General features: G+C 41.2%; 2 protein-coding genes across 5 annotated transcripts; one reads left to right on the top strand and one right to left on the bottom strand.

Moving 5' to 3' along the window:
* The first annotated feature begins 8,049 nt into the window (after positions 1 to 8,049).
* rhd (Rh blood group, D antigen) lies at positions 8,050 to 11,460 on the top strand. 2 transcript variants are annotated; one of them, NM_001123572.1, is given in 10 exon segments: positions 8,168 to 8,323; positions 8,956 to 9,142; positions 9,407 to 9,557; positions 9,639 to 9,786; positions 9,898 to 10,076; positions 10,278 to 10,415; positions 10,487 to 10,614; positions 10,814 to 10,893; positions 10,979 to 11,052; positions 11,188 to 11,447. In NM_001123572.1, coding segments are annotated over 10 exon segments (1,263 nt in total). In that variant the 5' UTR covers positions 8,168 to 8,172; the 3' UTR covers positions 11,215 to 11,447.
* A 4-nt stretch (positions 11,461 to 11,464) lies between these two features.
* On the bottom strand, positions 11,465 to 20,474 carry LOC106579881 (transmembrane protein 50A). Of its 3 annotated transcripts, none has more exons than XM_014160254.3 (7): positions 20,310 to 20,474; positions 19,384 to 19,494; positions 19,182 to 19,294; positions 18,979 to 19,046; positions 12,697 to 12,789; positions 12,501 to 12,561; positions 11,465 to 12,257 (listed from the first exon to the last, which is right to left on the bottom strand). In XM_014160254.3, the coding sequence occupies exons 2-7, from the start codon at positions 19,483 to 19,485 to the stop codon at positions 12,212 to 12,214; spliced, it is 483 nt and encodes a 160-aa protein (XP_014015729.1). In that variant the 5' UTR covers positions 19,486 to 19,494; positions 20,310 to 20,474; the 3' UTR covers positions 11,465 to 12,211. The 3 variants fall into 3 exon arrangements, with proteins under 3 accessions (XP_014015729.1, XP_014015820.1, XP_082827590.1); XM_014160345.3 differs by having other exon boundaries at positions 20,068 to 20,377; XM_082971464.1 differs by having other exon boundaries at positions 12,001 to 12,270.
* Between the last annotated feature and the right edge of the window lie 1,091 nt (positions 20,475 to 21,565).

The following is a 21,565-nucleotide window of genomic DNA, read 5'->3' as shown; positions in this document are numbered from 1 at the left end:
AAAAGGGTCAATACAGATAGTTAAATAGTTAACCAAATATCTATCCGGACTAACTAATTAGCAGTCTTATATCTTGGGGGAAGAAGCTATTTAGGGTGCTGTTTGTTCCAGACTTGGTGTATCGTTACTGCTTGCCGTGCAGTAGCAGAGAGAACAGTCCATGACTTGGGTGTCTGGAGGTCTTGGATGGTAGAGAGTGATGTACTGGGCCATACGCATTACCCTCTGTAGTGCCAAGCAACTGCCATACCAAGCAGTAATGCAACCAGTCAAGACGCTCTCAATGGTGCAGCTGTAGAAGATTGATCTTTTACCAAATCTTCTGTATACCACCGCTACCTTGTCACAACAAAACTGATTGTCTCAAATGCATTAACCTGTTAGGGCTAGGGGGCAGTATTGACACGGTCGGATAAAAAACGTACCCGATTTAATCTGGTTACTACTCCTGCCCAGTAACTAGAATATGCATATAATTATTGGCTTTGCATAGAAAACACCCTAAAGTTTCTAAAACTGTTTGAATGGTGTCTGTGAGTATAACAGAACTCATATGGCAGGCCAAAACCTGAGAAGATTCCATGCAGGAAGTGGCCTGTCTGACAAGTTGTTGTTCATCTTGGCTCTTTTTATTGAAGACTGAGGATCTTTGCTATAACGTGACACTTCCTACGGCTCCCATAGGCTCTCAGAGCCCGGGAAAAAGCTGAACGATATCGAGGCAGCCTCTGGCTGAAACACATTATCGCGTTTGGCAAGTGGCCGATCAGAGTACTATGGGCTTAGGTGCGTGCCCGAGTCGACCCCATGCTTTATTTTCTTTCGTCTGTTTACCTAAACGCAGATTCCCGGTCGGAATATTATCGCTTTTTTATGAGAAAAATTGCATAAATATTGATTTTAAACAGCGGTTGACATGCTTCGAAGTACGGTAATGGAATATTTAGAATTTTTTGGTCACGAATTGCGCCATTCTCGTCACCTTTATTTACCCTTTCGGATAGTGTCTTGAACGCACGAACAAAACGCCGCTATTTGGATATAACAATGGATTATTTGGGACCAAACCAACATTTGTTATTGAAGTAGAAGTCCTGGGAGTGCCTTCTGACGAAGACAGCAAAGGTAATAACATTTTTCTTATAGTAAATCTGACTTTGGTGAGTGCTAAACTTGCTGGGTGTCTAAATAGCTAGCCCTGTGATGCCGGGCTATCTACTGAGAATATTGCAAAATGTGCTTTCACCGAAAAGCTATTTTAAAATCGGACATATCAAGTGCATAGAGGAGTTCTGTATCTATAATTCTTAAAATAATTGCTTTTTGTGAACGTTTATCGTGAGTAATTTAGTAAATTCACCGGCAGTGTTCGGTGGGAATGCTAGTCACATGCTAGTCACATGCTAATGTAAAAAGCTGGTTTTTGATATAAATATGAACTTGATTGAACAAAACATGCATGTATTGTATAACATAATGTCCTAGGGTTGTCATCTGATGAAGGTCATCAAAGGTTAGTGCTGCATTTAGCTGTGGTTTGGGTTTATGTGACATTATATGCTAGCTTGAAAAATGAGTGTCTGATTATTTCTGGCTGGGTACTCTGCTGACATAATCTAATGTTTTGCTTTCGTTGTAAAGCCTTTTTGAAATCGGACAGTGTGGTTAGATTAACGAGAGTCTTGTCTTTAAAATGGTGTAAAATAGTCATATGTTTGAAAAATTGAAGTTTTTGCAAGCGTCCTACCTAGCCCATAGAGGTTAAGAAGAAAATAAATTCCACAAATTAACTTTTAACAAGGTACACCTGTTAATTGAAATGCATTCCAGGTGAGTACCTTATGATGCTGGTTGAGAGAATGCCAAGAGTGTGCAAAGCTGTCATTAAGGCAAAGGGTGGCTACTTTGAAGATTCTAAAATACAAAATATATTTTGATTTGTTTAACCTGTTAGGGCTAGGGGGCAGTATTGACACGGCTGGATAAAAAACATACCCGATTTAATCTGGTTACCACTCCTACCCAGTAACTAGAATATGCATATACTTATTACATATGGATAGAAAACACCCTAAAGTTTCTAAAACTGTTTGAATGGTGTCTGTGAGTATAACAGAACTCAAATGGCAGGTCAAAACCTGAGAGATTCCTTTACAGGAAGTGGCCTGTCTGACCATTTCTTGAACTTCTTTTCCATCTCTATCTTTTACTAAGGATCTCTGCTCTAACGTGACACTTCCTACGTCGTCCATAGGCGCTCAGAGCCCAGGAAAAACCTGAATGTCATCATCCCAGCCCCAGGCTGAAACACATTATCGCCTTTCTCAAGTGGTCGATCAAGGGACTCTGGGCTTAGGCGCGTGACCCGACCGCCCCCGCCTTTGTGATTTTTTCCTCTGTTTGCCGAAAAGGAGATTCCCTGTCGGAATATTATCGCTTTTCTACGAGAAAAATGGCGTAAAATTTGATTTTAAACAGCGGTTGACATGCTTCGAAGTACGGTAATGGAATATTTAGAATTTTTTTGTCACGAATTGCGCCATGCGCACGACCCTTCTTTACCATTTCGGATATTGTCTGGAACGCACGAACAAAACGCCACTATTCGGATATAACGATGGATTATTTTGGACCAAACCAACATTTGTTATTGAAGTAGCAGTCCTGGGAGTGCATTCTGACGAAGACAACAAAAGGTAATCAAACTTTTATAATAGTAAATATGATTATGGTGAGTGCTAAACTTGCCGGGTGTCTAAATAGCTAGCCCGTGATGCCTGGGCTATGTACTTAGAATATTGCAAAATGTGCTTTCACCAAAAAGCTATTTTAAAATCGGACATATCGAGTGCATAGAGGAGGTCTGTATCTATAATTCTTAAAATAATTGTTATGCTTTTTGTGAACGTTTATCGTGAGTAATTTAGTAAAATGTTAGCGAACGTCACATGCTAATGTAAAAAGCTGGTTTTTGATATAAATATGAACTTGATTGAACAAAACATGCATGTATTGTATAACATAATGTCCTAGGGTTGTCATCTGATGAAGATCATCAAAGGTGAGTGCTGCATTTAGCTGTCTTCTGGGTTTTTGTGACATTATATGCTAGCTTGAAAAATGCGTGTCTGATTATTTCTGGCTTGGTACTCTGCTGACATAATCTAATGTTTTGCTTTCGTTGTAAAGCGTTTTGAAATCGGACAGTGTGGTTAGATTAACGAGAGTCTTGTCTTTAAATAGCTGTAAAATAGTCATATGTTTGAGAAATTGAAGTAATAGGATTTTTAAGGTTTTGAAAATCGCGCCACAGGCTTCAAGTGGCTGTTACGTAGGTGGGACGAATTCGTCCCGCCTAGCCCAGAGAGGTTAACACTTTTTTGGTTACTACATGATTCCATATGTGTTATTTCGTAGTTTTGAAGTCTTCGCTATTATTCTACAATGTATAAAATAGTAAAAATAAAGAAAAACCCTGGAATGAGTAGGTGTGTCCAAACTTTTGACTGGCACTGTATATAAATGTGATTTCATTTTTTTGTATTTTTAATACATTTGCAGAAATGTCTAAAAACCTGTTTTATCTTTGTCATTATGGGGTATTGTGTGTAGATTGATGAGGGGAAAAAAAACAATTTAATCTATTTTAGAATAAGGCTGTAGCATAACAAAATGTGGAGAAAGTCAATGGGTCTGATTACTTTCCGAATGCACTACTTTGTCCGAGTTGACAGAAAACAATCTCTCATTCCTTTGTCACAAAATGTATTAATGCTTTGCCCTGAAATTACTGCTTTGGAAAACAAACATACATACACTGAAGAAAAATATAAACACAACATGTAATGTGTTGGACCCATGTTTCATGAGCTGAAATTAAAGATCCCAGAAATATTCCATATGCACAAAAAGCATATTATATTTCTCTCAAATTTGGTGCACAAATTTGTTACATCCCTGTTAGTGAGCATTTGTCCTTTGCCAAGATAATCCATCCATCTGACAGTTGTGACATATCAAGAAGTGGATTAAACTGTTCTCTCTGCTACCGCATGGCGAGTGGTACCGGAGCGCCAAGTCTAGGTCCAAGAGGCTTCTAAACAACTTCTAACCCCAAGCCATAAGACTCCTGAACATCTAGTCAAATGGCTACCCAGACTATTTGCATTGCCCCCCCCCCCCCCTGCACCACTGCCACTCTGTTGTCATCTATGCATAGTCACTTTAATTAACTCTACCTACATGTACATACTACCTCAACTAACCGGTGCTGTTGGTTAGGGGCTCGTAATTAAGCATTTCACTGCACACGGCACATGTGACTAATAAAATTGGATTTGATTTGATCTGTAGACAATTCCTGGAAGCTGAAGATGTTCTTCCGTGGCCTACATACAGTACTCACCAGACATGTCACTCATTGATTATGTTTGGGAAGCTCTGGATTGATGTGTTCCACAGCGTGTTCCATTTCCCGCCAATATCCAGAAACTTCACACAGCCATTGAAGAGGCTAGAGGGACAACATTCCACAGGCCACAATCAACAGCTTGATAAACACTGTGCGAAGGAGATGTGTCAAACTGCATGAGGCAAATGTTGGTCACACCAGATACTGACTGGTTTTCTGATCCACGTGCCTACCTTTTTTTTTTAAAGATATCTGTGTCCAACAGATGCATATCTGTATTCCCAGTCATGTGAAATCCATAGATTAGGGCCTCATTTATTTATTTTAACTGACTGATTTCATTATCAGAACTGTAACTCAGTAAAATCTTTGAAATTGTTGCATGCTGCGTTTATATTTTGTTCAGTATAGATACTTCAACTGCTGCCATCTGACTGTTTTTTTTCTTCATTTAGGGCATTTAGAATTCATAATCAAGGACAATATCCATCACAACTTTATTGAATGCCTAGTATTACACAGCAAGGTATTTTTGCAATCTTTACATAGTACCCTTGATCTCCATTTTGTATTGCTGTAAAAGGAGTCCATTATTCCACAAGGTAATGTTTTACTCACTCTCTGCTCCATGTCAATAGCTATGGCTACCCAATGTGATGACCTGACATTATTACTACGCTGAACACCACCAATTGAACTTTGCAATGTGTTGAACTCTTGAGAATTGTGTTCTGTAGGTGTCACTGAGTAGGCTGATACCCCATTTCATGGGTGCACAATCCATAGGTTTGGCTGTACACTGCATACAGTGGGGCAAAAAAGTATTTAGTCAGCCACCAATTGTGCAAGTTCTCCCACTTAAAAAGATGAGAGAGGCCTGTAAGTTTCATCATAGGTTCACTTCAACTATGACAGACAAAATGAGGAGAAAAAAAAATCCAGAAAATCACATTGTAGGATTTTTAATGAATTTATTTGCAAATTATGGTAGAAAATAAGTATTTGGTCAATAACAAAAGTTTATCTCAATACTTTGTTATACACCCTTTGTTGGCAATGACACAGGTCAAATGTTTTCTGTAAGTCTTCACAAGGTTTTCACACACTGTCGCTGGTATTTTGGCCCATTCCTCCATGCAGATCTCCTCTAGAGCAGTGTTGTTTTGGGGCTGTCGCTGGGCAACACGGACTTTCAACTCCCTCCAAAGATTTTCTATGGGGTTGAGATCTGGAGACTGGCTAGGCCACTCCAGGACCTTGAAATGCTTCTTACGAAGCCACTCCTTCGTTGCCCGGGCGTTGTGTTTGGGATCATTGTCATGCTGAAAGACCCAGCCACGTTTCATCTTCAATGCCCTTGCTGATGGAAGGAGGTTTTCACTCAAAATCTCACGATACATGGCCCCATTCATTCTTTCCTTCACACGGATCAGTCGTCCTGGTCCCTTTGCAGAAAAACAGCCCCAAAGCATGATGTTTCCACCCCCATGCTTCACAGTAGGTATGGTGAACTTTGGATGCAACTCAGCATTCTTTGTCCTCCAAACACGACAAGTTGAGTTTTTACCAAAAAGTTATATTTTGGTTTCATCTGACCATATGACATTCTCCCAATCCTCTTCTGGATCATCCAAATGCTCTCTAGCAAACTTCAGACGGGCCTGGACATGTACTGGCTTAAGCAGGGGGACACGTCTGGCACTGCAGGATTTGAGTCCCTGGCGGCGTAGTGTGTTACTGATGGTAGGCTTTGTTACTTTGGTCCCAGATCTCTGCAGGTCATTCACTAGGTCCCCCCGTGTGCTTCTGGGATTTTTGCTCAACGTTCTTGTGATCATTTTGACCCCACGGGGTGAGATCTTGCGTGGAGCCCCAGATCGAGGGAGATTATCAGTGGTCTTGTATGTCTTCCATTTCCTAATAATTGCTCCCACAGTTGATTTCTTCAAACCAAGCTGCTTACCTATTGCAGATTCAGTCTTCCCAGCCTGGTGCAGGTCTACAATTTTGTTTCTGGTGTCCTTTGACAGCTCTTTGGTCTTGGCCATAGTGGAGTTTGGAGTGTGACTGTTTGAGGTTGTGGACAGGTGTCTTTTATACTGATAACAAGTTCAAACAGGTGCCATTAATACAGTTAACGAGTGGAGGACAGAGGAGCCTCTTAAAGAAGAAGTTACAGGTCTGTGAGAGCCAGAAATCTTGCTTGTTTGTAGGTGACCAAATACTTATTTTCCACCATAATTTGCAAATAAATTCATAAAAAATCCTACAATGTGATTTTCTGGATTTATTTTCTCATTTTGTCTGTCATAGTTGACGTGTACCTATGATGAAAAATACAGGCCTCTCTCATCTTTTTAAGTGGGAGAACTTGCACAATTGGTGGCTGACTAAATACTTTTTTGCCCCACTGTATAAGTATGCCCCCAATGCAATTCTGAAGATATATCCACAGTGTGATTTCAACCGATTTTTACATTTTCAGCCAAATTAACTAATAATTGTATTTTGTTGAATTTATATAACAACATTCCAACCTTGTTTAGCATGATCTAGTCCAATTGTGGAATGTTTCCACTAATTGTATCGGTTTTCTTTTTTTTGAAGCGAACTGCCGATTCCACTATTGTTGCTTACTCTGTTGTTCACAACACACTGGTAGCTGCGGTGCACACCGTTCTATGGCCCGTGGCCTGTTACGTGAACTGGCAAAAGCGGGGAGCCCTTCTCAAATGAACAGCAGCAGGCTACGGGTGCTTTCATGACTGGTGCCGCATCTGTGTGAATTGGACCATTTTCCTGTCCTGCTAAGCATTCAAAATGTAAAGAGTACTTTTGGATGTCAGGGACAATGTATGGCGTAAAAAGTACACTATTTTATTTAGGAATGTAGTTAAGTAAAAGTAGTCAAAAATATAAATAGTAAAGTAAGGATACCACAAAGTACTCTAGTACTTCAAAGTAATTTTACTTAAGTACTTTACACCGCTGAGCTTCTGCTACAGCCTATATCAATGAGCGTTAGCATTCTAGCTAACAACTGCTGCATCCAAAATAGTTATTTTGCAAAGATCACAGCCAAATATAATCTTAGCGACTGTTCAAGCAAGAATCATTGTAAGTGTATGAGAACCTAAAAAAGTTATTTTGTTTGGAAGTAATATTGTAATAATGTTGAATGTGTGCAGGTGGTGATGGCTTTCTTACTGCGAGAGTCGCGCCATCTGTGCATGACGTTCGTGTGTCGTGTACTGGGAAACGGTCTACACTTTATAGATTTGTGGGTAGTAAACAAGTGCACATTTTAGGATAAATTATATATTATTCAGACGCAACCACTCACACTGGAGCAATTTGCACAACCTGGGCACAGGTTTTCAAAACATTTTTGATAAATGTAGGCTACAGTAGGCTCCTGCAGACGATTTTCTACTGGGATTCTGCCTACTAGCATATTTTTTCACTTTCAAATGCGGTTTAAAGTAAACTGATATTATTTATCTAAAATGAAAACACCATGTCTTCAAAACCGAATCAATGTGTAACGTCATCTACTCTACACGCACATCGATACAAAATAGGGATTGCCCAAACACCTGCAGCAGCGTCGACATTTTTACTTGTAAACATAAACAGATAAAACAGAGGGTAAAGTAGCTGCTCTTCCTTGCCCAATGGGACATTCCGGTTTCGCGTAGAAGGGGTTGTGCGCAGACAATTCTGTTTTGGAATCATTTGGTCATTTTTGGTTAGAAGCGCCGATGGCTCCCCAATACGCACAGAGTCTCCGCTTTCGTCTGCCGCCTCTGCTCTTTTTCCTGCAGACGGGATTCATCGTAGTATTTATTTTTTATGTTGACATTGAACAAAATGTACAAACTAAACAACATGCATTCACCAACTATTACTCAGGTGAGTTAAAGAACAATTGTAATGTGCTTTTTTGGAGAGGTGGTGTACAGAGGTATACTTCAAGATAATTATTAATATTGTTATTATGAGACAAAAAAAGTTTCTTACTAAAGCATGCTCTGGGAATATATTAGTTAAATGTAATCAGCATTTCAAACAACAAAGCCACCTCTCCACTACAGCTGAGTGATGGGACTGGAGGATGGGACTGGAGAAATATAACCACTCAAATTAATAGACAAACAATGGGTAAAAGGACTGCCCATCCATGAGATCAAAATTATAGTTTTCACAATGTTTTGAGGCTATAGCCTAGTGTTTGTTTACAGACACAGACAGACAGAGAGAGAGAACAAAAAAATGGGTAGGGCCTGCCAACACTGGTAATGAGTGATAAATGCTTAATCTGGTTGGGCCAGCAAGAGTTGCGGCTGGACTTGTTGGGGTGGATATGTCCTCCCAAAGCTTTCCCACATAACAGCTAGCTCCATTGTGCACAGTTTCAGTGATACACAATATTTGTGTGGGGCAACACAAAACAATTCAACTCTATCCTCTTACAGGCTTACAAGACTAGTGATACAATGTCTTTCCCAGCTGTGACATATTAGGTGTCCCCTCTTTCCTCACAGAATTTCAGGATGTTCATGTGATGGTGATTCTGGGTTTTGGCTTTCTGGCCACATTCCTGGTGCGGTACAGCTTCAGTGGAGCAGGATTTACCCTCCTAGTGGCAGCCATGGCTGTCCAGTGGGCAGTTATCCTGAACGGTGTTGAGTCTATGTATCACAGAGGAAAGATCTGGATAAATATGAGAAGGTATTGAGAAATAAGTTGAGGTGTATGGGATAGGCATTATCTTATTTCATTATGTTTAAATGGTGCATTTCTTTCTTATTCATTCGGCATTGAGGCATAGTGTAATTGGATCTAAACTTCAGATTTGATGGGAGATTTGAACATTACAAAATGTTAGATCCCAGATTTTTTACCTGCCAATTTGATTATAGCTAATATCTATATTTAGTTGTCTGTTGGAAGCATATATCATAAATATTGAACCCCTTTTCCTGTTTGGACCAGTTTGGTTGTTGCAGAGATGTGCACAGCTTCCTCCCTCATTGCCATAGGTGCTGTCCTTGGGAAGACCAATCCTGTCCATCTCCTTCTTATTGCCCTGTTGGAGATATCTGGATTTGTGCTGAATGGCTGGCTACTCCAGACATTCCTAAAGGTAAGCCGATAAAGTGATGAATCTGATGACGATGTGTTTTTAGACAGTATACTGATGATTGGGTGGTCTGTTTACACACAGGTGCAGTTTCTGAATACCATCATGCTTCTCCACATCTTTGGGGCCTTCTTTGGACTGATGCTATCATGGGTCCTGTACAGACAGGGATCCGAGCAACAGCATGAGAAAGAGAAAATTGACCGCAAGACCGGTCTGTTCTCTGTAATGGGTACATGGAAATGCTAGTGCTCCACTAATAATGTGTTTGTTGTTTGACAGGGCTGTTTGCAATAATACAAGTGTTAACTTCTGGTTGGTACGTGCATCTCTTCCTCTCCAGGGACTCTGTTCCTGTGGATGTTCTGGCCCAGTTTTAACTCTGTGCTGGTAGAGGTGGATCATCTTGACAGAGGGAGGAACCTGAGAGCTGTCTACAGCACCTACCTGGCCCTGGCAGTCAGTGCCGTCACAGCTGCTGGTTTCTCTGTCCTCACTAGTCCCCAAGGGAAACTCAACCTGGTAATGACCTGAAAACATGTTTGAATGGCCAGGGCCACCCATAGGTGGGAAGTTAAAGGGCAGCGGTAGCCATTAAAGTGGGATATTGATCAAGTAGAATAGAAGAACAATTTAAGAATTTCACATATTTTGTCATCTTGAGGGATAGAGTTGCCCTATCCGATCCACTAAAATAATTGTGTGGATGTTTTCTCCTCTCAGTTTCATATTCAGAGATGTACTCTTGCTGGTGGTGTTGCTATTGGGGTTGCTATGTCAGCCGTTCATTTGCCGTGGGTAGCTATGGCGATTGGATTTGCTGCTGCACTGATATCAACCTTGGGATCCCGATACATTAAGGTACGTATAAACAAATAAATGAATTGCCCGTGGGCTTTCACTATCTCATATTATTGCTTTTGATCTTTCAGCCCCTCATGCTGTTTGCGTTTGAGTGTCATGACACCTGCGGAGTCCTTAGTGTCCATGGTCTGCCTGGAATCCTGGGGTGGATGGTTCAACTTCTCCTACAGATCGCTGACTCTGATGATCTCACAACGTACGCAGCATTAAAAGCACCTATGTTTACAGGATATGAAGAGCATTGGGGACATGTATAAAAAAAAATGTATCTCCGCATTTGATAAGGCATTACATTATAACAATCACTCTACTTATATAAATAATTTAAGGTGAATACATAAGAACATGTTCAAATTTATAGGGGTGTCCTTTGAATGAGGTTATGAATCTTTCAGGGCTGTCCGATTTGCTGTGTTCCACATTTGCACGCTCCTCATCACCCTGAGCCTGAGCATGATTCTGGGAATCATCACAGGTGACTTTCAACAGTACTGTACATATGTTATTGGACTCACTGGTGGATTGGAGTTTTAACCACAAACATGTTCCTTCCTGCTCAGGTTTTCTTCTGAAATGTAATTTCTGGAGGCCACCCCAGAACAAGAAATTCTTTGATGACCAGGCCTTCTGGGATGTAAGTAATCAGTGATGACAGAAAGACTCAGTTTGTTTCAAACAATTGATAGGTTAAAAAAGATATTCATGCAGTTGCAGCAATACATTTGTGCCTCTAAAGTTATGCTATCTAACTTAAATCATTGTTTTTCAGTTTCCCCACCTAGGCGGGAAAAATTGAGAGGTTGGAAAAGAAAAAAGGAACAAGTGTTGAGTGTCAGGAGAGCAATGAACCAATGCATCATTTCAACCATACAATATTCCCATGCATCTTCAACTTATTACATTTTTCAAAATGTGTAGTATGTGAAACCAGCACTGGAATATGTGATTGTGATTATTTTGTGTTAGTCAAACTTTCAATATTAGCCAAGATAAGAGAGAAACTGGCCTGTGAGAGCTGCGAATAAAGACTTGTCATCTCGTACGTGTGTGTTGTACATTTTGTGTTTAATGCTGCCATGGTGGTTCAGGATCAGAAAAGTGACCTCCTGGTTAGGTTAATATACAAGTACTGTAAATGTATAAGCATTACAGTCAAATACAGTCAAAGAATAGACGCATTGAAACCTTGAATCAAACCACACAAACTACAGCTTGAGTTAAGAACCTTCAAATGATGGTTCAGTATAACTACTCAATTAGAGACTCCACATCTAGACAACTGTAAAACTTTTGTTTGCCCACATTGAAGGTTCAATTATTTTCAGTAAATGTACAGTAAGTAAATCTACTTACAACATTAACCCTCCGAGATATATACATATATATGTCCTATATTTTCCCCCTCAGATGTTTGTACCTTAATAATGAACATTTCCTCATCAAAAGGAGCAAAATATATCATTAGAGTGCAAATGGGTATTGTAAATAATCTGTTTTTGAAGGTTTCCATTATACATAATGTAAGATGGTAAATTGTAACAGAATAGCTCCATACTTTGAGTGAAAATAAAATAACATTGCATTAAGAGAAATTGCAAATTGTGCTTTTTATATTGTAAAAAGTGCATTTGTACAACCAATTTACCAATGTTAATCTAAAAGCTAAAAAAAAAGTTATCATACAAAATGAATATTTTGTATTGCTTGAAAAACAGAAAGTAGGTGTTTTGATTGAACAAAGCGTAGACTGTCTCAGAAAAAGAGAACAGATCGTATGACATGGAGAGAAATCATTATTGCCACAAGTCTTCAGTGCGTCCAAATTTAAACACCAAGCCCCTGCAAGAAAAGACTGGGTGTCTATTTAGAGAAAATAACTAGCATAGACAATGTATTGTAATGTAGTTCTAGTTAAAAGGTATTATAGTTAATTTTAGACTATAATACATTTAAGTGACGTATTCACTACTAGGCCAGAAATACATTCCAAGGGAATATGAGAATACCTATAGTACATATAACTTAACAGAAAATGACATTTAATTAAGGTAAAACATGAAGAATATTTTGAAGAATACTTACCCAAAGAAAATGAATGCATTTTGAAAGAAAACGGCAATACCAGGATACACAACAGGTTTCTCTGTGAAAATATTTTTTTTTTAAACTTTACTATCATTCTTTACAATTTTTTGCACAGTGACCGCTCAATGTCTATAAGCTATTAGTTTGGGTTATATAACCATAATCACATGTTGAGTGGGAATGCTGGACTTACTGGGCACTACGAAGCCTCCGAACAGGATCCACATGGAAGCAATAAGAGATCCAAACGCCAGCATGAAGCCAATGAAGAGCCACACACGAGCTCCTGCAATCAGTGATACAATGAGGTGGAAGGGACTCATTAGGGTCTGAAGCTCCATCTTTAATTTCAAATCAAAGTTTATTTGTCATGTACTCTGAATACAACAGGTGTAGACCTTACAGTGAAATGCTTACTTACAGGCTCCAACCAATAGTGCAAAAAAGGTATTAGGTGAGCAATAGGTAGGTAAAGAAATAAAACAACAGTAAAAAGACAGGCTATATACAGTAGCGAGGCTATAAAAGTAGCGAGGCTACATACAGACACCGATTAGTCAGGCTGATTGAGGTAGTATGTACATGTAGATATGGTTAAAGTGACAATGCATATATGATGAACAGAGAGTAGCAGTAGCGTAAAAGAGGGGTTGGCGGGTTGTGGGTGGGACACAATGCAGATAGCCCGGTTAGCCACTGTGAGCGAGCACTGGTTGGTCGGCCCAATTAAGGTAGTATGTACATGAATGTATAGTTAAAGTGACTATGCACATATGATAAACAGAGATTAACAGCAGCGTAAAAAAAGGGGTTGGAGGGGGGGGCACACATTGCAAATAGTCCAGGTAGCCATTTGATTACCGGTTCAGGAGTCTTATGGCTTGAGGGTAAAAACCTTCAGTTTCCTGAGGGGGAATAGGCTTTGTCGTGCCCTCTTCACAACTGTCTTGGTGTGCTTGGACCATTCTAGTTTGTTGTTGATGTGGACACCAAGGAACTTGAAGCTCTCAACCTGCTCCACTACAGCCCTGTCGATGAGAATGGGGGCGTGCTCTGTCCTCCTTTTCCTGTAGTCCACAATAATCTCCTTAGTCTTGGTTACGTTGAGGGATAGGTTGTTATTCTGGCACCACCCAACCAGGTCTCTGACTTCCTCCCTATAGGCCGTCTCGTCGTTGATCAGGCCTACCACTGTTGTGTCGTCTGCAAACTTAATGATGGTGTTGGAGTCATGCCTGGCCATGCAGTCGTGGGTGAACAGGGACTACAGGAGGGGACTGAGCACGCACCCCTGGGGAGCTCCAGTGTTGAGGATCAGCGTGGCAGATGTGTTGCTACCTACCCTCACCACCTGGGGGCGGCCCGTCAGGAAATCCAGGATCCAGTTGCAGAGGGAGGTGTTTAGTCCCAGGATCCTTAACTTAGTGATGAGCTTTGAGGGTACTATGGTGTTGTCAATGAATAGCATTCTCACGTAAGTGTTCCTTTTGTCCAGGTGGGAAAGGGCAGTGTGGAGTGCAATAGCGATTGCATCATCTGCGGATCTGTTTGGGCGGTATGCAAATTGGAGTGGGTCTAGGGTTTCTGGGATAATGGTGTTGATGTGAGCCACTACAGTATTGGTATTACAGACTCAATCAGGGACATGTTGAAAATGTCAGTGAAGACACCTGCCAGTTGGTCAGCACATGCCCGGAGCACACGTTCTGGTAATCCGTCTGGCCCCGCAGCCTTGTGTATGTTGACCTGTTTAAAGGTCTTACTCACGTCGGCTACGGAGAGCGTGATCACACAGTCGCCTGGAACAGCTGATGCTCTCATGCATGCCTCAGTGTTGCTTGCCTCGAAGCGAGCATAGAAGTGATTTAGCTCATCTGGTAGGCTAGTGTCACTGGGCAGCTCGTGGCTGTGCTTCCCTTTGTAGTCTAGTTTGCAAGCCCTGCCACATAAGACGAGCGTCGGAGCCGGTGTAGTATGATTCAATCTTAGCCCTGTATTGACGCTTTGCCTGTTTGATGGTTCGTCACAAGGCATAGCAGGATTTCTTGTAAGCATCCGGGTTAGAGTCCCGCTCCTTGAAAGAGGCAGCTCTACCCTTTAGCTCAGTGCGAATACTGCCTGTAATCCATGGCTTCTGGTTGGGGTATGTATGTACAGTCACTGTGGGGACGACGTCCTCGATGCACTTAATGATAAAGCCAGTGACTGATGTGGTGTACTCCTCAATACCATCGGAAGAATCCCGGAACATGTTCCAGTCTGTGATAGCAAAACAGTCCTGTTGTTTAGCATCTGCTTCATCTGACCACTTTTTTAAATAGACCGAGTCACTGGTGCTTCCTGCTTTAAATTTTTGCTTGTAAGCAGGAGGATAGAGTTGTGGTCGGATTTACCATATGGAGGGCGAGGGAGAGCTTTGTACGCATCTCTGTGTGGAGTACAGGTGATCTAGAATTATTTTCCTTCTGGTTGCACATTTAACATGTTGATGGAAATTTCCCTGCATTAAAGTCTCCGGCCACTTGGAACGCCGCCTCTGGGTGAGTGGTTTCCTGTTTTCTTATTTCCTTAAACAGCTGACTGAGTGTGGTCTTAGTGCCAGCATCTGTCTGTGGTGGTAAAGAAACAGCCACGAAAAGTATAGCTGAAAACTCGTTAGGCAAGTAGTGTGGCCTGCAATTTATCACAATATACTCTACTTCAGGTGAGCAAAATCTAGAGACTTCCTTAGATTTCATGCACCAGCTGTTGTTTACAAATATGCATAGACCGCCAACCCTCGTCTTACTGGAGTGTGCTGTTCTATCTTGCAGGTGCAGCTTTTATCCCGCTAGCTGAATATCCATGTCGTCATTCAGCCACAATTCCGTGAAACATAGGATATTACAGTTTTGATGTCCTGTTGGTGGATATTCGTGATCGTACCTCGTCTAGTTTATTGTCCAATGATTGCACGTTGGCGAGTAGTATTGACGGAAATGGCAGCTTTCCCACTCGCCTTCTCCGGGTCTTGACCAGGCATCCGGCTCTTTGTCCTCCGTACCTGTGTCGCTTCCTCTTGCAAATAACGTGGATGTTGGCCCTGTGGGGTGTTTGGAGGATGTCTTGTGCGTGAAAAACCCCCACATAATAACACAATTGGTTGGGCGTCCATAAAGCTGATGCCATTTAAACTGTATGTGGGTATGTGTAGATTTTATTATTTATTTTACCTTTATTTAACTAGGCAAGTCAGTTAAGAACAAATTCTTATTTTCAATGACGGCCTAGGAACAGTGAGTTAACTGCCTTGTTCATGGGCAGAATGACAGAATTTTACCTTGTCTGCTCAGGGATTCGATCTTGCAACCTTTCGGTTACTAGTACAACGCTCTAACCACTAGGCTACCTGCCGCCCCAATCTCCCTCTGTGTGTGTGCGTATTGTAAGAGCAAAAAGTCACAGCTTCTGGGCCCCCAAAATCCAATTAAAGGAGAAGTTTACCCAAAATCCAGAAACTTCCAAGTGATTCAATACATTTAAACTAGTTCAGTGGAGTTTGCCCTCTTCCCCTAGTGCTGTAATGAAAAAGCTGCAAAAATGGGTCATGTGACTCGTGACGTTGCTGGAAAATTACATGATTCAGAAATCTGCGAAGTGTAGACAAATTATTTGTTTTATTGAAAGCGTACGGTCGAAGTAGCTTTTTGTCAAAAGTACTACCGGTTGTCAGGAAATGTGTACTTTTCCATCTAAAACATTTGCAAATATTTTATATTATTTTATGTGGCCGACTGCCACAGCAGCGGCGATGGGTAACAACTGTGCATGTGCGCTCTCTGGGAAATACCTGCTACGTAGAAACGTTATGCCCTTATTCACAGATGCACATTGTTACACATTAGTTATACAAAGGAATCAACAACCTACAAACATACTGTATGTCTGATGACGAAATACTCACGAGCGATGAAAACTACTGGAGGGGTGCCGATGGTGTTGTTGAACCGTATTTATTTGAGCCAGAGTATTCGGACAAAGAATTGAGGCAAATTGAGCTTCAGATGGCTGGCGTTGCTCTAGCCTCCAAAGCGTAGCAGTAGCTGGACTACAGCCCCAACCCATCCCCAGGATCAACACAGACTGGTGGTGCAGTTGTGGCAATTACGCTCCAATGCCACGAATGAGGAATGTTACCAGAAAATTTGACTACAATTCTTACAGAAATAGAGGCACATAATGATAAGGAGCAGTTCATTTACATTATGAATCAAATAACATTTTATTGGTCACATACACATATCTTGCTGCCCACAAATTCTGGTGCCCTGGGAACTATTTTCCGTATTCGAAAAAAGAATTGGAGACGCACCTCTGTTCCAGCTTGGCCAAATGGACAGTTATCTAACGAGTTAGTAGCTACTTTACTTTATTGAATGATTGCTTTTCATAAACCTCCATGACGGAGACCGTTAGTTAGTGGGTATACGTTTTCACATTAACCCAAAACACTATATAGTCTATATTCATTTATCCCAATGTTTTGCAATGCAAGGTGACATAATGTCTGTTGTCTCTCAACTCCCCATGTCAAAAATACACAGGGCACATATGCTAACGTGTAGAGCACATAAGCCTACACTACATGACCAAAAGTATGTGGACACCAGCTCGTCAAACATCTCATTCCAAAATCATGGGCATTAATATGGAGTTGGTCCCCCTTTGCTGCTATAACAGCCTCCACTCTTCTGGGAAGGCTTTCCACTAGAAGTTGGAACATTGCTGCGGGGACTTGCTTCCATTCAGGCACAAGAGCATTAGTGAGGTCGGGCACTGATGTTGGGCGATTAGGTCTGGCTAGCAGTCGCCATTCCAATTCATCCCAAAGGTGTTCGATTGGGTTGAGGTCAGGGCTCTGTGCAGACCAATCAAGTTCTTCCACACCGATCTTGACATCCATTTCTGTATGGACCTTGCTTTGTGCACGGGGGTATTGTCATGCTGAAACTGTTGCCACAAAGTTGGAAGCCCAGAATCGTCTACAATGGAACTAAGGGGCCTAGCCCGAATCATGAAAAACAGCCCCAGACCATTATTCCTCCTCCACCAAACTTTACAGTTGGCACTATGCTTTGGGGCAGGTAGCGTTCTCCTGGCATCCACCAAAACCAGATTCGTCCGTCGGACTGCCAGATGGTGAAGCGTGATTCATCAGTCCAGAGAACGCATTTCCACAGCTCCAGAGTCCAATGGCAGCGAGCTTTACACCACTCCAGCTGACAATTGGCATTGCTAATGGTGAACTCAGGCTTGTGTGCGGCTACTCGGTCATGGAAACCTATTTTGTGAAGCTCCTGACAAACAGTTGAAGTTGCTTCTAGAGGCAGTTTGGAACTCCGTAGTCCAAACTGCCTCTACACGCTACGCAGCCCCCGTTTTGTGAGCTTGTGTGGCCTACCACTTCGCGGCTGAGCCATTGTTGCTGCTAGACGTTTTCACTTCACAATAACAGCAATTAAAGTTGACCAGGCAGCTCTAGTAGGGCAGAATTTTTGAAGAACTGACTTGTTGGAAAGGTGGCATCCTATGACGGTGCCACACTGAAAGTCACTGAGCTCTTCAGTAAGGCCATTCTACTGCCAGTGTTTCCTATGGAGATTGAATGGCTGGGTGTCTGCATACACTATATATTCAAAAGTATGCCTACATGATGATGCAATGGTAATAACACAATAAGAACCCCTCAAATGTCAAATCAGGCTAGGCTACATACCTCTGCACGCTTGCTTTGTCGCTTTCTCTTCTCAAACGTTCCTTTGTATTTTGCCACTGCACCAGATCCAGCCCATGGAAATACAGCCACAGCTGTATCTTTCAGTGTCCTTCAGTTTATTGTCCCCATCATTTCAGATTGCATATCCCGTTCATATGCATCGTCGCTGAAGTGCTTGCTAAACACGCAGCGGTGCAATGTGGGCTGCAGGAGTATTTACATCTTATTTACAATTTAAAATTGCTGCTAACCATCCTCTGCATCTTTTATCAGAAAACGTGGCATTTGGTACCTTCTTCTCAGCTCCTTCTCACCCCCCAAAATGTTTTATCCGTGACATCAAGCTCCATATAACGGCATATCGTGAAGCTTCTACGCAGCTGGGTCTAACCCCATAGGGTGCTCATAGGCAGTTGTTACTGCTGAGGCAGTCGGCTACATACAAGAATCGCTAATATTTTAGGTGGAAAAGTACACATTTCCTGACTCAAAACTGATGCTATTTTAGTCAAAAAACAAATAAAACAATAAAACAAAGAATTGTCCACAGAGCGAGGCCAGCATTCAGCAACGTCAGCAACCGAACACATACGTTCAGCTCTGAGCTGCTTGATTTATCTACATCATTCTGCATTTAGGACTACATCTTAAATTCAAGGAATAGAATGCAGTTAGGAAAAGGAATGCATTTAGGATTATTCCATTCTCTCATACACATACCTGTCTGTCCAATGCAACCTTCACTGTAGCTGTCCCCTCTCACTTGGCCATTTGAGACAGCATTGATCCTAGAGAAGTACCAAAGGCAAAAGTTGAAAGAGCTCAATTTATTTTCAAGGAGAATTTCAACAGACTGAATTCCTGAATTAAAATGAGACTGACCACAACCCCGTTGGACACATTCACAATACAGCATGACTTACATGAGAAAGGCCACAGTAGCGATGACACCACAGGCGTGATAGGCGTGATGGAAAGTCGCCTCATCTGGATAGTTCACAGCTGCATCAATGATTATCCACCAACCAGTGAAAAACTGCAGGAATATGGATTAGGATTTAGGAATACGCCTTCTTTCTCCCTTCACAGTGATGTACAGTTGTCAAATGTGATAGTAAAACATACCAGGACTCCAGCAGCTATAGATGCAATGGTGTTTCGCCTCTCTCCCCAGTCCACATTGCACTCGCATTCTCCGCACCGGATGCTGTCCAAAAACCCTGACATGGTTCTGAGCTGTGAAGGGAAAAGGAGCTGGGTTAGAGTACGAGACCCAGGCAGGGATGGAGTTGACTATTACAGCTAGGTAGCTAACTACAGTTCATGTATAATGCCTGCCCAATGAATACATTTACTTATCAAACCCACTACTGGTAAAATGTTGCCCAGATACTAGGTCATGAGATGGCATAAGTGCCAGGTACCTACTCCATGCATACGGAATAGTATACCGCATAGCTTCATGACACATGTGGTGTATCAACACGTAAAATGGACGAGGTAGCTATTTAGCTATATTTATAACAAGAATCCAACAGTTTAGCACTGTGAAACGAATGTTTAGTTGGCAAGCATCTGCTATTTGCTATGCCGACTCGGTTTACCTGAGCTTTCAGTGCTAAGGAGTCACCTATTTAGTGCCCCATAAATGCTTTTTACACCTATATTGTGTAAAATTAGGTCAAGCTGCGTAAACACAAAGCTGTTACGATGCTCTAAAGCGCCTAAACTCTCAAACACAAATAATCTAATCAACAACCACCAGAACAAACGTAGTTTTCTTGAATCAAATTAATTATGATAACTTACACGTGTATCAATCGATAGCTAAATATTGTTTCAAATAAATTGATACTGCTCCATCTCCATGTGTGAGTTTGATCGCAGTCTATTGTTCAAAGCATTGGGTGCACCAGACCTTCCTTGAACGATCCTTCGTGTTGTTCGCAACGCAAGACCCAGTATCCCAAAATACAACAATATCTTAACAGCAATAACAAACAAACATTTGAAATTAAACTGTCACCTAATATTCATAGGTAATAAATTACCTTTTATTTGTTATGTTCGTTATGGACCCACCCAGACGCCGTTTATTACTTTGCTTCCGAGTGAGCTCAATCACACGCCTGCTCAGTTCACTTTCCACGCCTCTTTGATGTTAGAGATGCCAATGTCAGCATCAGTTGCGTATTTTTGTAGATCTGCTCTGCACTGTACCACAGTGTACTGTACTCACCGGTAGGGCAACTCGATCCGTTGAAATACTACAATACGAGCGCTTACTTCAAAAAGCGCACGCCCTAGTGGGCAGAGCTATTATGTTGCACTGGTACACGTTTTAATATTGTCCTTCTCCAAAAGCGTGGACTTGCACATTTATTCTCATCTCAGCGATTTAACAATGGTGTAAAGTAGTCAATGCTTACACATATCCAATGCTTGGATATCCATGAGGAGAGGGTTTGACAATTGGTATGCAGCCATTTATTTCAGGTGGCTTCATCAACAGATGGAATGAGTTCCATTGACTAAAATACAGTAGAATAAAATAACGTATATACATATGAGATTAGTAAAGAAGTATGTAAACATTATTAAAGTAACTAATGTTCCATTATTAAAGTGGCCAGTGATTCCAAGTCTATGTATATAAGGCAGGATTACTTTAAAGTACTACTTAAGTTGTTTTTTGGGGTATCTGTACTTTACTCTACTAGTTATATTTTTTATAACTTTTACTTCACTACATTCCTAAAGAAAATAATGTACTTTTTATTTTCCCTGACACCCAAAGTACTTGTTACATTTTGAATCCTTAGCAGTACAGGAAAATGGTCCAATTCACCCACTTATCAAGAGAATATCCCTGCTCATCCCTACTGCCTCTGATTTGGCGGACTCAATAAACACAAATGCTTCATTTGTAAATTATGTCAGCGTTGGAGTGTGCCCCTGACTATCCGTAAATTAAAAAAAAATATTAAATTGTGCCGTCTGGTTTGCCTAATATAAGGAATTTGAAATTATGTGTAGTTTACATTTTGATACTTAAATATATGTTTGGAATTACATTTACTTTTGATACTTATAAGTATATTTAAAATCAAATACTTTCAGATTTTTACTCAAGTAGTATTTTACTGGGTGACTTTCACTTCAGTCATTTTCTCTTAAGGTATCTTTCCTTTTACTCAAGTATGACAATTGGGTACTTTTTCCACCGCTGACATGCCTATATATGCCCACTGAGGAGTGGCTTATGGAGCGCTCTTTGAAATAAGCGCTCGTGTTGTCATATACCAAC

The sequence above is a fragment of the Salmo salar genome, chromosome 01, assembly GCF_965601325.2.
Source record: "Salmo salar chromosome 01, fSalSal1, whole genome shotgun sequence".
Lineage (NCBI taxonomy): Eukaryota > Metazoa > Chordata > Actinopteri > Salmoniformes > Salmonidae > Salmo > Salmo salar.
The sequence above is the reverse complement of the archived record's forward strand: the minus strand, read 5'-3'. Positions and strand labels throughout refer to the sequence as shown.

What these genes read in the sequence shown, in the direction of transcription:
- LOC106579881 (XM_014160254.3), bottom strand. Translation starts at nt 19,485, where the DNA reads ATGTCAGGGTTTTTGGACAGCATCCGGTGCGGAGAATGCGAGTGCAAT. An exon ending in CTATAGCTGCTGGAGTCCTG is followed by an intron (nt 19,295 to 19,383) that starts GTATGTTTTACT and finishes ATATTCCTGCAG; the next exon opens with TTTTTCACTGGTTGGTGGAT. An exon ending in AGGTTGCATTGGACAGACAG is followed by an intron (nt 12,790 to 18,978) that starts GTATGTGTATGA and finishes CACTGATTGCAG; the next exon opens with GAGCTCGTGTGTGGCTCTTC.